This window comes from Hyla sarda, chromosome 12, assembly GCF_029499605.1.
Source record: "Hyla sarda isolate aHylSar1 chromosome 12, aHylSar1.hap1, whole genome shotgun sequence".
Taxonomy (NCBI): Eukaryota; Metazoa; Chordata; class Amphibia; order Anura; family Hylidae; genus Hyla; species Hyla sarda.
In genome coordinates, this window is record NC_079200.1 from 10,359,639 (window position 1) to 10,374,481 (window position 14,843).

At 45.0% G+C, this 14,843-nt stretch overlaps 1 protein-coding gene across 2 annotated transcripts in view; it reads left to right on the forward strand.

The window, feature by feature from the left end:
• BRCA1 (BRCA1 DNA repair associated) overlaps positions 1 to 14,843 on the forward strand; it is a 156,934-nt gene that overhangs the window by 54,867 nt on the left and 87,224 nt on the right. For both annotated transcript variants that reach the window (XM_056548408.1, XM_056548409.1), the window contains 3 exons: positions 3,497 to 3,642; positions 6,602 to 9,622; positions 13,042 to 13,127. In XM_056548408.1, coding sequence (XP_056404383.1) covers positions 3,497 to 3,642; positions 6,602 to 9,622; positions 13,042 to 13,127 — 3,253 coding nt within the window. The remainder of the gene's footprint in view (positions 1 to 3,496; positions 3,643 to 6,601; positions 9,623 to 13,041; positions 13,128 to 14,843) is intronic.

The following is a 14,843-nucleotide window of genomic DNA, read 5'->3' on the forward strand; positions in this document are numbered from 1 at the left end:
CCTGGGTAGGCAGATCATGCGCCCCTTCTCCTTCCGGAGGGTTGAGAGGGGAGGATGGTGAGGGGGGTCCCTCTTGGCTTCTGAATATGGAGGGGATGCCAGGGGATGGGGAGGGAGCCCTGCATCCCTCCATGGTAGTAGAGAGCATAGGAGACAGGGCTTGGGGTGGTGGCGTGTTCAGGACCCCTCCAGCACTCACCTCCGTCCAAGACATTCGGGGCGCAGCTCCAGCGTGGGTCCCCGGCTGCCCACAGGCATCCTCTATGAGGCAGTCCATGAGGTGCGTTTGTGAAGTGCATTGCGCATCTCCACGCGTCTCTTCCGGCAGTTGCCGTGTCGGCCGGAGCCCGGTCTCCACACTCCCCGGTGGCAGCGGAGGTTGTGTGGGGCCGCGAGGGGCTCTGGTCGGTAAGTCCAGTAGTGCCGGGAGCGGGGTCCCATGCGACGCCGCTCCGGTCCCCGCTGTGCGTTGCCGCGTGGCTGGAGGGGAGTGGGCGGGAGTAGTAGAGCCCTGCTGGTCCCGCGCCATCTTGGACTGAGCCGGCATCTTCTGCGGCGGCTCCTGCAGGTCTCTTAGAGGGCCGAAGAAGTTCTGGATCGGGGTCCCTGTGTGCTTGGGTGTCTTGGCGGAGTGTCCCCTCTTTCCTGATCTTCTGCCGATCATTTATAGTGGCGATATCCCCCAATATGACGGCCTGGGTGACGGAGCTCTGTACCTCAGCGTCTTGCTCGTACCATAGCAGAACACGCCCCCCCCCGGATTAAGATTTTTAAATAGAAGTAATTTACAAATCTGTTTAATTTTCTGGAGCCAGTTGATATAAAAAAAAGTTTTTTGACCTCCAGATGTTGCAAAACTGCAACTCTCAGCATGCCCGAACAGCCGATGGCTGTCCGGGCATGCTGAGAATTGTGGTTATGCAACATCTGGAGCTGCACAGTTTGCAGACCACTGCCTTAGGCCATGTATTGCGTCCTGCTTATCTCGCAGCATTGACTCCCTTTCAAAGTCATCTCCTACCGTAAAACTTTTGGCGGGTTTTACTGCGCCGTTGCTTTCTGCCTGGATGCTTCAGGGGATTGTGTTTTCCTGCACTATTATGAACTCGTAAACTTCATTTTTTAGTATGCCAAGGTCCTTCAGGAGTCATAGGTTTTTATCATGGGCTCTAAATCATATCCTATCATAAAAAGCAGAAAAAAACAAAACCACTAAAACCGCTTCCATGTGTTCTGTGTCACCGGTCATTAGTCTCCTACCGAGAAAAAGGATATAGACACTGAAAGAGTTAACACAACCCTTATGCTTCTTTATATATCATTCCATAAATCATTAACCAATTGTCCCGGCTAGATGAATCATTGGCATTACCACTCAATACAAAGCCTTTTAATTCAGTCTGGCGCTATGGGCCTGCGCCTCGATGGTTTTCTCACGAACGCAAAGGACATCAAGGACGTTCTCTGGTTATTGTAGAATTTGAATTGAATAGCAAACAAGGAAAAAAAACAATGCAGGGTGAGCATTACTTTAGCAGCATGAATACACAGAACTATAGCTTCTGGTTAAATATCAAGTAAAAAGTCTTTACTTTTTGAGTGGTATTTTTAACTCGTAAATATTAAAAGTTTAAGTCCTTTTTCTGCCTAGTACCTCACTGTACATCTACAGTTCACTTGAGTCTCCAGTTTACCCATTTTGTTATACAGAGTATAGTGCTATGTATTCATTGGGCTCTCCCCTGAAGATGCCAAAAGCTTTGGCAGAAACACGTCGGGAGTGGTTTCGTACATAACATATATGCACACTTCTAACCGTGATACCTTTTTTTAATACAGGTTTGTTGTGGTACTAGTCCTGTATAAACCTGTATCAGTGGCTGTTGTATCTTACTGGTTGTGAGTTTTTTGTTCTTTACTTTTCGACTGGTATTTTTTTACTTGTAAATTTTAAGTTAAGAACAAAAAACTCACAACCAATAAGATACAATAGCCACTGGTATAGGTTATACAGGACTAGTACCATAACCAGCATGGATTAAAGGTATTCAGGTTAGAAGTGTGCATGTATGCTATCTACAAAACCACTCCCGACATGTTTCTGCCAAAGCATATGGCGTCCATCTCCATTTGTGAATGACACTGTAACTATCCAGCAGCCATATGAGGTGCATTAGCAGAGACTGCAAGCATCCAGCGATTATTTACTTGTTGAAAATACTACACAAAAAGTGAAGTATTAAAGGGGTACTCCACCCCAGACATCTTATCTTATCCCCTATCCTTTGGATGGGGGATGTCTTATCGCGGGGGTCCTGCCGCTGGGGACCCCCGCAATCTCTGCTGTGGCACCCCGCCGTCATCACTACTGAGCACCCTGGCTCTGTGCATGATGATGGGGCGATGCAGGGGATGGAGCATCGTGATGTCACGGCTCCGCCCCCTTAACGTCATGTCCCGCCCACTCAATACAAGTCTATAGGAGGGGGCATGGCAATCGTCACGCCCCGCCCATAGACTTGTATTAATGGGGCGGGGCCATGATGTCACTATGCTCCGTCCCCTGAATCGCCCTGTCATCACGCGCAGAGCAAGTTTGCTCTGTAGTGATAACTGCAGGATGCCGCAGCAGAGATCGCGGGAGTCCCCAGCAGGGGGACCCCCGCGATCAGACATCTCATCCCCTAACCTTCGGATAGGGGATAAGATGTCTGGGGTGGAGTACACCTTTAAGCACCTTCCCCTGTATTACTCTTCACAATTGATCCCAGAACAGTTTTTTCTTTTTTTCACTCTTCTCTAGATACCATACACATCGTATGGGACCTTAGTGAGTGGGCCAACCATGGACCAATGGGAAATTATTTTTACATTATAAATTCATGCTCAAATGATGCATTATACTGCATGGTTTATATTGGCCTGTGTGCTATCCCCTGATGCGCCCCCACGTATGGAGAAACATGTCAGGATACTTTGTTGCTATTACAGATATATTGTCCTTAAGGGGTCACCCATATATACTGGCGGTAGCATTTAATGGACTATACCACTCTTCCCCAACAGACAATTTGTTACCCTGCCTATATAAGAGTACAAGTACTGATACTTATTTTTTTTGTTTTTCAAGTGCTCACCGATGCCAATTTTCTATACTTCTTTTTACTGTCATGTGACTGTCGAGGTGTCTGTACACTTTATGAAGCCTTAGGCCAGTATTTCCTAACCAGGGTGCCCCCAGCTGTTGTAAAACTACAACTCCCAGCAGCCAAAGGCTGCTGGGAGTTGTAGTTTTGCAACAGCTGGGAGCACCCTGGTTTGGAAACCACTGCCTTAGGGCGAAAGTCGAATATGAGGACCTCTAAATTCTAAGAGATGACATCCCCCCCCCCCCCCAATGGTTAAGTAGATTAGACTGAATTTTCTCTGCGACTTGGTTCCCTTCTCGTGATATGTTGCTATATAGATATAAATTAATCTTCTCTCTTTCTGGTAGAAGTGACGTCGATGGTCCATCCACACCATGTGAGCCCAAAGTATCTCTAGAACCTGAGGAGGAAGAAGACAGCTTGATGGGCAATGAGGCAAATGATCAAGTTTCTTCTAAACTGGAGTCCGAAGACGTGGTGGCATCTGATCTAGGTCTGATGGGTGTGATGAAGCTTTATGTTAGATGCTGGATAGCTTGTACCTTTACATAGGACGTGCGCCCCAATGCCTTCTGTGCTCTGCTTATGACTTCTAACTTTCTTGTTTTATGTTTCCAACACTAGAGGGACACTAATGACTGTGACACAGGGGGATGAGGTGGCATTAATGGGGTACCCCAGTGTTCTGAACATTTTTGTTCAGAACGCTCGGACCCAAAGGCCGGCATTGTGACGTCACTGCCAGGCCCTCACGCCCCCCTCCATTCAAGTCTATGGGAGGGGGCGTGTCGTCCGACACGCCCCCACCCATAGACATGAATGGAGGGGGCGTGGGGTGATGTCACGACCACTGCCGCGGGACCCCTGCGTTTGTTTAGAACGCTGGGTGCTTCGGGAGATTGCGAGGGGGCTCCAGCAGCGAGCCCCCCTCCCTCCCCCACGAGAAGATGTCTAGCAGCGGAGTACCCCTTTAATGACTGTGACACAGGGGGAGATGAGGGGACACTAATGAATGTGACACGAAAGATGAGGGGGCATTGATAACTGACACGGGGCGAGGTGAGAGGACAGTAATGATCGTGACCCGGGGAGATGAGGGGACACTAATGACTGACACGGGGAGATGAGGGGACACTAATGACTGTAACACACAGTTTGGGAAATGAGGGGACACTAATGACTGTGACACAGGAAGATGAGGGGAAACTAATGACTGTGACACACAGTGGGGGAAATGAGGGGACATCAATAACTGTGACACTGACAGAGATGAGGGGACACTAATCACTGGAACCTGTGGTTTTTCCACAGCTGGAGACATCCTGATTGGGAAACACTGACCTAGACCCCATTATTTTTAAAGGGTTAAGCGCCCGCCGGACCTGCAGCCTACCCCTCCTCTCTCAACTCAACACTCAAGTGTTTGGAGGGGTTGGTAGTAGTAGCTGTGGGCTCAAAAAACAAAATAAAAAACAAAGAAACCTTTGTCCGACAGCTATTGAAGGTATATGGCCACGTAAGGCTAGGGTGTCACTTTAAAGGGGTACTCCGGTGAAAAAAGAATTTTTTAATTTTTATTTTTTTATTCACTGGTGCCAAAAAGTTAAACAGATTTGTAAATTACTTCTATTAAAAAAATCTTTACCCTTCCAGTACTTTTTAGCAGCTGTATGCTACAGAGGAAATTCTTTACTTTTTGAATTTCTTTTTTTGTCTTGTCCATAGTGTTCTCTGCTGACACCTCTGTCCGTGTCCGGAACTTTCCAGAGCAGCATAGGTTTGCAATGATGTTTTTCTCCTGCTCTGGACAGTTCCTGATACGGGCATGAGATCTCAGCACAGAACACTGTGGACAAGACAAAAAAGAAATTCCAAAAGAAAAGATTTTCCTCTTTAGCATACAGCTGCTAAAAAGTACTGGAAGGGAAAATATTTTTTTATAGAAGTCACTTACAAATCTGTTTAACTTTCTGGCACCAGTTGATTTAAAAAAGAAAAATTTCCACCAGAGTACCCCTTTAAGCAGCACATGGCATAGACGTGTCATTTTCCCACGAGCCGGCCAGCGGGGGGAAGTCGGGGGAATTATTCCGTTTCTCTGCGAACCAATATGACACCGTACTCTGCAGTGAACTCTGTTTCCCATTTTTCTAAATGGCCCGCATTATGTCTAAAGCGATGTCACCGCCATAATTATGTTTTCATACATAATGAAACCTCCCGATATTAGAAACATTCTTAACAAGGATGTCAGTTTTATCGAGGATTCCAGCGAAAATTAAATATCGCTCGCTCCTTTCCCCCCACCCGCTGATTTATTGTGTCTCCGAACGCCTCCTCGGGATTAAAGCGCCATAAGATATGATTGCTTGTACATAATTCAGTCTGCCGTCTCCCGGCTTAACTAAAGCTAACTTTGAACGCGGTCTTGCGACTGATATATTTCATACATAATACATTTTTTTTCACCATTTTCTAATTAAAGAAAGGCTTGAAATATGACCCAGGGACCTGTTTTAAAGTTTCTTTTTAAGTGACTAATGCAACAAAATAGCGAGGAAAAAAAGTATTTTTTTGTTAAATTTTTCTTCCTGTAATGTTGGAATGTGAAAAAATGTCTCTTTTCTGATGTGACGTTATTTCTATACGTTATGTGAGATTTAGCGATTGAGCCGCACACTATCTCTCCCCTGTGTAGCATGTACCAGGTTTACAGCCTAATTTAAAGGAGTACTCCGTCCCTAAACATCTTATCCCCTATCCAAAGTATAAGTGATAAGATGTCCGATCACGGGGGTCCCACCGATGAGGACCCCGCGATCTGCCTGCAGCACCCGGTGTTCTTTTAGAGCGTTGGGTGCCATGACGGAGGCTCAATACGTCACAGCTATGCCCCCTCAATGCAAGTCTATGTGAGGGGGCGTGACTGCAGTCACGCCCCCTCCCATAGACTTGCATTGAGGGGGCATGGCCATGATGTCACGAGCAGGGTGTGACCATGATGTCACGAGCCTCCGCCCCGTCAGTCATCCAGCACGGAAGGAAGTTCTTTCCATGCACCATATGTCTGGGGTTCTGCAGCTGAGATAGTGGGGGTCCCGCCGCTGGGGACCCCCTGCGATCTCTGTGCAGCCCCCAGAATTCTATGCCTCATAGACGTGGTCGTGATGCCCCTAGTGATGTCACACCACACCCCCTCAATTCATGCCTATGGGAGGGGGCTTGGCGTGACGTCCCCGTCTCAGAGGCAGCACCCGGCACAGAATGCCGGGGGCTTCACCGAGATCGCGGGGGTGCCCAGCGGTGGGACCGCTGCTATATCATACATCTTATCCCCTATCCAAAGGCTAGTGGATAAGATGTATAAAGCCCTTTTAACTATAGTACAATTTTTCCAATGTTTTAAAAAAAAAAAAAAATTATTTATTAAAATTGATTTATTTATTTTATAGCTGAATATGGATTTTCCGAAAAAGACCTTGACAGCATAAGAAGCAATTTATGGTCCATTGATGGTATCGGAGTCCTTAAGGAATCGCCCAGTGAAGAGTCTGCAGTGGACAGAGACTTTTGCGAAAGAGTTGCTGAGCGAAGCACACTAGTAAAACCTGATGAGAATGTAAGAAGCTCGAACCTTGCAGCGCTCAATTCCAGTATGCAGATAGAAAGACAGCAGTATACCGAAAGCCAGACCTCTAAAATTGCACTTGATTCTGAGTATGATAGAGATGACTCTTTCCCTGAAAACATGGGCAGCACTCAGGGTAGTCCTCGGGATGCGCCATGCGCAGTGTCAAGGGAGCGGCTGAAGAAAAGTATTAAAAGAGTCACAGAGTGGTTTTTGAAGACAGACGAGCTTTTAAATAATGGTTCTCCGAATAATGACGAGTTGGTGCCTGATGTCTCTCGGGTAGAAGATCAAGAAGTCTCTGAAAAAGGTTCCAGTGTGACTGAGGAGACCGAAATTATGGCTGTGTCCCATCTCCATGCTGTGGCAGATGCTGTCGAAAAGAGTATGGTTAGCGTTGAAGAGAAGATATTTGGTAGAGTATACAAAAGAGAGAAAAAGCAAAGCCTTGTCAGTAAAGTAACGTGTGTGGCTGATATCCACATGGATGGGTTCAATGAGACCGTGAAAGTAAATGAGGTTTCCAAAACAGCTAGCCTAAAACCAAAAAGAAGTACTGGTCTGCAGCCAGAACACTTTATTAAGAAGGTCGATGCTAAGGAACAGTGTGCAGATGATATTGCCAGTTACCCTGTGGTTGTGGATGATTTTGGTCTGGACACAGAAGACAATTCCATAAAAGAACCAAATATGGTCTCTTCAGATGCTGAGAAAATGGAGTTCGTCGGTCAAGGTTCAGAAAAAATTTCAGATGCTCAGATAAACAAACCCGAGAAGCAAAAGAAGTCTTCGAAAAGGAAGTCTGAGAAGACCAAGGTGATGCAGGCTCTCCACATGGCCAAAGGAGCAGATGCAACTTCGTGCCGACAACAAAGTCCTCTTCATTCCTCTAAAGTACAAATTGATAGCTATTCTAGCTCTGAACCCGGCAATGAAGTAAACCAAAAAAATGTCAGGCGGAGCAGGAGGCTTAATTTGTCAAAAGAAAATGAGACAGACAAAACTATGAACAGTAAAGACATTAAGGCTTGTGGGCTCCAAATTGAAGATCCTCAACGTGACGCCACTACCCAAATCAGCTATAAGGAACCATGTCCACTTACCTTAGAAGTCAATGGACCTCAAATTACTAGCAAGTCACCAATTGCAGTCCAAAATGGGACTGGGATTCAAAATGAAAGCTCACATATAGAGTGTGATTCTGTTCACGTGACGGAGGAAACAGGCAAGGGATCTTCTCCTGTCCCAGTGAAAAATGTTGCAGAAATCGAAGACTCTGATCTTGACACCCAGCTCCTGTTAAAGACCTTCAAAAGTGCTAAGAGGATGTCCTTTAAGCTAGACCCAGTTTGTGATAGTGCTAATAAGGAAAATTGTCACCCAATGGACATTTCCGATATTGGGACCAACTTAAATGGACAACGGGATGAAGATCCTGGCCAACCTTCTAGTCTTTGCCAACCAAATGAGGATGTCCATTTTACAAGCAAACAGAGAAGTGTTCAAGAAAACAAACCTAAACAGTCAAGGAGTTTAAGATCTAAAAAGAGTTACAGATTATCTTCCGAACACGCTGGGAAGAGTTCAGCTGAGAACACAGATAACTTAACAGTCCATATGACTAAGACTATAACAACCAATGGTCAGCTCAATGATTTAAACCCTATTAAGGACGTTGAGCCTCTCGAAACATGTAATCACACTAGAAATGCTGCTGCAAGTAAAAGTGAGGGACTTCCGCTGTGTTCGAAAACTGAATCGATGTCTCTGTTCGATGTAGTTACACATCAAAATCCGTCCGCAGCCAGGCGAGGAGACACTAGAAGTGGGATCGGTCAAGGGGAAAATGAACACGCAAAGAACAGTTCCTATCAGAAGTGCAGTTTTGATGAAGAGCAAGTAACTCAAATTACTTCTTCTAATAGTTCTCAAGGGTCACTGACTGGGAAACTTCTAGGCCATTTGGCGTCTCATAATAGCAGTCCTTGCAAAAGTCCTGAAGTTTACTCTGATACGCCTGATGGTTTGTTGGGCAGTGTCGACAGACTTGGAGAAGATGCAAGTTGCTGTGGTGCTGTAGCTGAAAAGTCGTTTGTTTTCGAAGACGGCAAGAAGTCAAAATTGGTTGACTACTCTCTATCTCCCTTTAGCCAGTCGCAAGTTGTGAGAACTCGAAAACGTAGAACCCAAAAGTTAGACTCTTTAGAAGGTTACTCCGAAAAGGCTGATGGATTGTTGGGCAGTGTCGACAGACTGGGAGAAGGTACAAGTTGCTGTGCTGAAAAGTCGTCTGTCATCGAAGATGGCAAGAAGTCTAAACTGATTGACCACTCTCCATCTCCCGTCAGCCAGTCACAAGTTGTGAGAAGTCGAAAACGTAGAGCGCAAAAGATAGAATCTTCGGAAGAGGAGTCTAGTGGAGATGAGGAGTTGCCGTGTTTAAATGCAATATTTGGCATTGAACCAATTACTGACCTGAAAAATGCGTCTGCCAGTTCCTCACCCAAACAGCAAGGTGGTGGTGTCTTGACCATGTTTAGTAGCTGCAGCACTAGTGGCAAAACTCAGACTAGCTTCAATCTCCCACATGAAAATTTTGTAGGTAGTCAGGAATCTCAGTGTTCTGTGAACTTGTTCTCCTCGCAGTCAAACACATCTGATCACTCTGTGACTGGAGCCACTGACAATGGCAAACGCAATGGCACGCGCAACCAGGAGAGGCCTCAGGAGAGTAGTCCGAAAAGGACGAAAGTGTCCAATAATGAAGAAGAATTGGCAAACGTTGAAAACGATGAAGAAATGACAAATGTTGAGAATGAAGACCAATGCCAAGAACATAACTTGGGTACCAGTATTACTTTTTTTAAAGCATACCTGTCATATTAGAGAGACAAATAATGCCTATATATGTTCCTCACTAGGTCAGGCAGATGCTTTACATGTCTTTTTGTGTCTATCTTCTGTACTTGCCTCACAAATCCCTCCATTTTCTGCTCACTCTTTCTGACATCCACTGCTCAGGAAGGGGCGTGTCTGAGGAAATCACTGAGCCTGCCCACTCACCATGCATTCACTTCCTTCCTGAGTCTGCGGTTCTGGGTCTCTTCATGCAATCACTGCAGGCTTCTCTGTAACCCCCTCCTCTCTGTTTTTAGACTGGAGTCTTATAGATAGGACAGGAATGAGCACAGAGAAGTTCTAGTCCTGTCCTCAGCCTGTGCTTCAGTTGAGACAAACATGACACTGCAGCTGGACTGGAATATATTCTGGATGGTATGGGAACCCCTAGTGGTCATTATTATTATTATTTTTTAATAAGCCAAGATTTCTATAAAAAAGGAAATACATAGTTTTTAAAATATGGTCTATTAGAAAGATGAAAAACATTTTTCAATAGGTACAACGTATAAAAAGGTTTTTGCATCTGGCAGTGCCCAGATAATTTTTTTAGTTAAAAAAAAAAAAAATTTAATTAATTAAAAACACCAGTCTTCAGCCTAATGGGAGCTCCCAATGGGTAGAGGTGCCCCGAAAACTGATCAATGTAGCTATGGTAATAGCATAATGTGTGGATTCGGGCTTTAAAGGGGTACTCCGCTGCTCAGCGAACTGTTCCGAGCGCTGGAGCCGATGCCGTCAGCTTTTGATGTCATAGCCCCGCATCCTCAATGCAAGTCTATGGGAGGGGGCGTGACAGCACTGAGCAGCGGAGTACCCCTTTTAAAGCCCGAATTCACACATTATGCTGGTAACAGTGCTACACTGACTGCTGGATCAGTTTTCGGGGCACCTCTACCGATTGGAAGCTCCCATTAAGCTGAAGACTGGTGAGCTGCCATGATCACTCTTGTGCATTTGTGTTTTGTTTTGTTTTTGCTATAACTACATGAGCACTGCCAGATGCAAAAACTCTGTTGTATCTCTTGAAAAAACATTAAAGCGTACCCGTCTGATCAAACAAAATTTTTTTTTTTAATATATCACTCAGTACCTAATCCTGTACCTCTAATTTTTATGTGTCTTACACCTTTATTTTTTTTATTACACTTTTAATTTAGCTCACTAGTCTGAATGCCTCTCAAAGGGAGGGGGTGTGGCCTCACTGCAGGTCTCCACCCCCTCCCTCAGTATGCTGTCTGCTCACATCTTCCCTAGCATTAGCAAAACTACAACTCCCAGCTTGTCCTCACTGACAGTAGCGGGACACAAGATGACAGTGGGAGGATTTTTCCTGCACTCACAGCTGTCAATCAAGGAAGGGTGTCCATGACATAGGTGATGATGCATGGACACAGCAGGACTAGTATGTGTCCAAGCAGGCAGGGGGACAGTTGTTTGACTGGATTTTTCAGTATGAAATACTGAAAATTTTCTAATGAAAGCGATTGCAAAACATATTAGTTTTGCATGCTTTACTACATATCAAAAGTTTTTGCATCTGACAGTGTCCATTTAACCTTTCTAATAGACCATATTTCATAAAAAATGAATTTCCTTCCTGTAGAAATCATGGCTTATTAAATAAAAGGCCACTAGGGGTCTCCATACCATCCAGAACATAATCCTGTAAAGCTGAGTGCTGTTTTTTGCTTTTTTTTTTTTTTTGTGTATAACAGATTCAAAAACTTTTTATATGTTGTGCATCTTGACAAAACATTAACAATATATATATATATATATATATATATATATATATTACAAAAAAGAGGATTGCAGCAGCACACATTGGTCAAAAAATTGAGGCTCTTAGAGCACTTATTGATCAAAATGTCTCCCCCCCCCATCCACCACGCGGAGGTGGCCTCATTTAGGATGGGACCCTAACACACATTCTGAGCCTAACGCTCATATCCACTCACCTCTGTTGGGCATATAGCCTCTGACTGGATGACATGCTGGATCCATAAACAATTTAAAACACCACCTGACACGTTTTGATCAAAAAGTGCGCTAAGAGCCTCAATTTTTTGACCAATGTGTGCTGCTGCAATCCTCTTTTTTTGTATACTCTGTATTTGCCACAACAGCGTGCACCCGTGTATTAGGTTGTTGTGCTGGCTATTTTTCTTTTTGCTTGTATGTGTGTATATATATATATATATATATGTGTTTGTGTGTGTGTGTATATATGTGTGTATGTATTTATGTATGTGTATATATATATATATATATATATATATATATATATATATATATATATATATATATATATATACATACACACACACACACACACATATGTTGTTCTTAATTAATTTATTTTTTCCTCCCTCTTGAGCTGTGGAAAATGCATCGGAGGGAAAATTAAGCAAGAACTGATCCCATTCATTTAAATGGGACAGTTCACATTACAAACAATGGACGCTGGATGATGCACAACTGATGTCTACTGATGCACTTCTGGCATCAGTTGTGACAATTCTCGTCCAGTTTCACCGGAGCCGGACGCTGCACATATGTTACTTCAGCCTTCATAGGAAAATTTTATTTCCTTTTTAGAAATCATGGCTTATGACCAAAAAAAAAACAACCACTAGAGGTCCCCATATCATCCAGAACATAATCCTGTCCGGCTGCAGCATCAACATTTTAAATGTGACATGTCCTCCTGTGTTTTTTCCGGCCATTTTGCACAGAATCGACCATGTGAACATAGCCCTAGGCTATGTTCATATGGCGGAAATTTGCGCAGTGGCACGGACGGACATTCTGCAAAATAGCACGTTCTTCCGGCACCAGGTTCTATCAGAAATGCGCCGTTTCCAAATAGACTGCAATGCATTTCTGAGTGGATCCCGCAAATGGTGGAAATTCCAGGATCGGAATTTCCGCCGTGTGCACAGCGCAACAGAATGTCAGTGAAAACAGCAGCGCTCTGCCGCAAATGAATTTCCAAGCTAAATTTCGTTTTGTGAACATGGCGTCAGGGTACGTCCACGCCTGGCAGATACGCTGCACCTAACGACGTGTAGTCCTCCCTGTTCCATACGTTAATGTATAGTTAAAGGGGTTATCCAGGAATAGAAAAACAGAGCTAATTTCTTTCAAAAACCGCTGCCCGTCTGTCTCCAGGTTGGGTGTGGTTCTGCAGCTCAGTTCTATTGAAATGAATTGAGCCAAATTGCAATACCACTCACAACCTGGGACAGACGTGGAGCTGTTTTTGTAAAGAAATTAGCTCTTTTTTTCTATTCCTGGATAACCCCCTTTAACCTAATGTTTAATGAGTTGTAACCGGCAGCTGTTACGCAATTGTTTTGGCAGGTGAAGTCTCCGGATGCGAGAGCGAGGCCAGTCACACGGGGGACTCTTCCGGACTGTCATCTCAGTGCGAAATCCTCACTTCACAGGTATCGTGCAGCTTATTCACCTAAAAGATAACCTTTTATTCTAAAACCAGCTGTCTCCAAACTGTGGTCCTCCGGATGTTGAGAAACTACAACTCCCAGCATGCCCGGACAGCCAACGGTAGTTTTGCAAGAGCTGGAGCGGTGATTCCTATGAGGGTGCCTCCAGCTATTGCAAAACTACAACTCCCAGCATGCTGTTCATGTCAGTATAGAGAAGTTTTCCTAAACAGGGGACCTCCAGCTGTTGCAAAACTACCACTCCCAGCATGCCCAGACATCTGTTGGCTCTCCAGGCATGCTGGGAGTTGTAGTTTTGCAACAAAAAATCTGGTGGGATAATGACTGCCAGACATCCATAGGTGCTCACGTCAGTATAGAGAAGTGTTTCCTAACTAGGGGGCCTCCAGCTGTTGCAAAACTACAACTCCCAGCATGCCCGGACAGCCAACGGCTGTCCGGGCATGCTAGGAATTGTAGTTTTGCAACAGCTGAAGCGGTGATTCCCAACAGGGTGACACCAGCTATTGCAAAACTACAACTCCCAGCATACTGTTCACATCAGTATAGAGACGTTTTTCCTAACCAGGGGACCTCCAGCTGTTGCAAAACTACCACTCCAAGCATGCCCGGTCATCTGTTTGCTCTCCAGGCATGCTTGGAGTTGTAGTTTTGAAACAATAAATCTGGTGCTCCAGTGACTGCCAGACATCCCTGGGTGTTCACATCAGTATAGACCAGTGTTTCCCAACCCTTATGCCTCCAGCTGTTGCAAAACTACAACTCCCAGCACACGGTCTACTTCAGTATAGAGCAGTTTTCCCAACCAAGGTGCCTCCATCTGTTACAAAACTACAACTCCCAGCAAACTGTTCACATCAGTATAGAGAAGGGTTTCCTAACAAGCGTGCCTCCAGCTATTGCAAAACTACAACTACAACATTAAATCTGGTGTGTCAATGACAGCCAGACATCCATGGGTGTTCCCTTCAGTGTAGACCAGGTTTTCCCAACCAGGGTGCCTCCAGCTGTTGCAAAATTACAACTCCCAGCATGCTGTTCACATCAGTATAGAGAAGGGTTTCCTAAACAGGGGACCTCCAGCTGTTGAAAAACTACAACTCCCAGCAAACTGTTCACATCAGTATAGAGAAGTGTTTCATAACAAGCGTGCCTCCAGCTGTTGCAAAACTACAACTCCCAGCCTGCCCGGACATCTGTTGGCTCTGCAGGCATGCTGGGAGTTGTTGTTTTTCAACATTAAATCTGGTGTGTCAATGACTGCCAGACATCCATAGGTGTTCACATCAGTATAGACCAGTGTTTCCCAACCAGGGTGCCTCCAGCTGTTGCAAAACTACAACTCCCAGCATGCTGTTCACATGAGTATAGAGCAGTATTTCCTAACCAAAGGCTGTCCGGACATGCTGGAAGTTGTAGTCTTGTAATATGTGGAGGGCCACGTTTAATGTGAACTTAAATCCCATCGGCTAAAATAATATTTTACCAATCGTCTAGTCGAAACGTGTGTTTCATCGATGGTAACGTTTCAGTAACTCCTACATGTATTAGTGGGCGAACGGCAAATGTGACGCCGCTGAACGTATCGGCAAACGAGGAAAGAAAAACATTGGTAAGGTCTGTTGGCACTGGCTTTTACAGTTGCCAGCGCAGTGACCGCGTTTCTCCACAAGGTGGCAGTGTTGTCTCACCCGATCA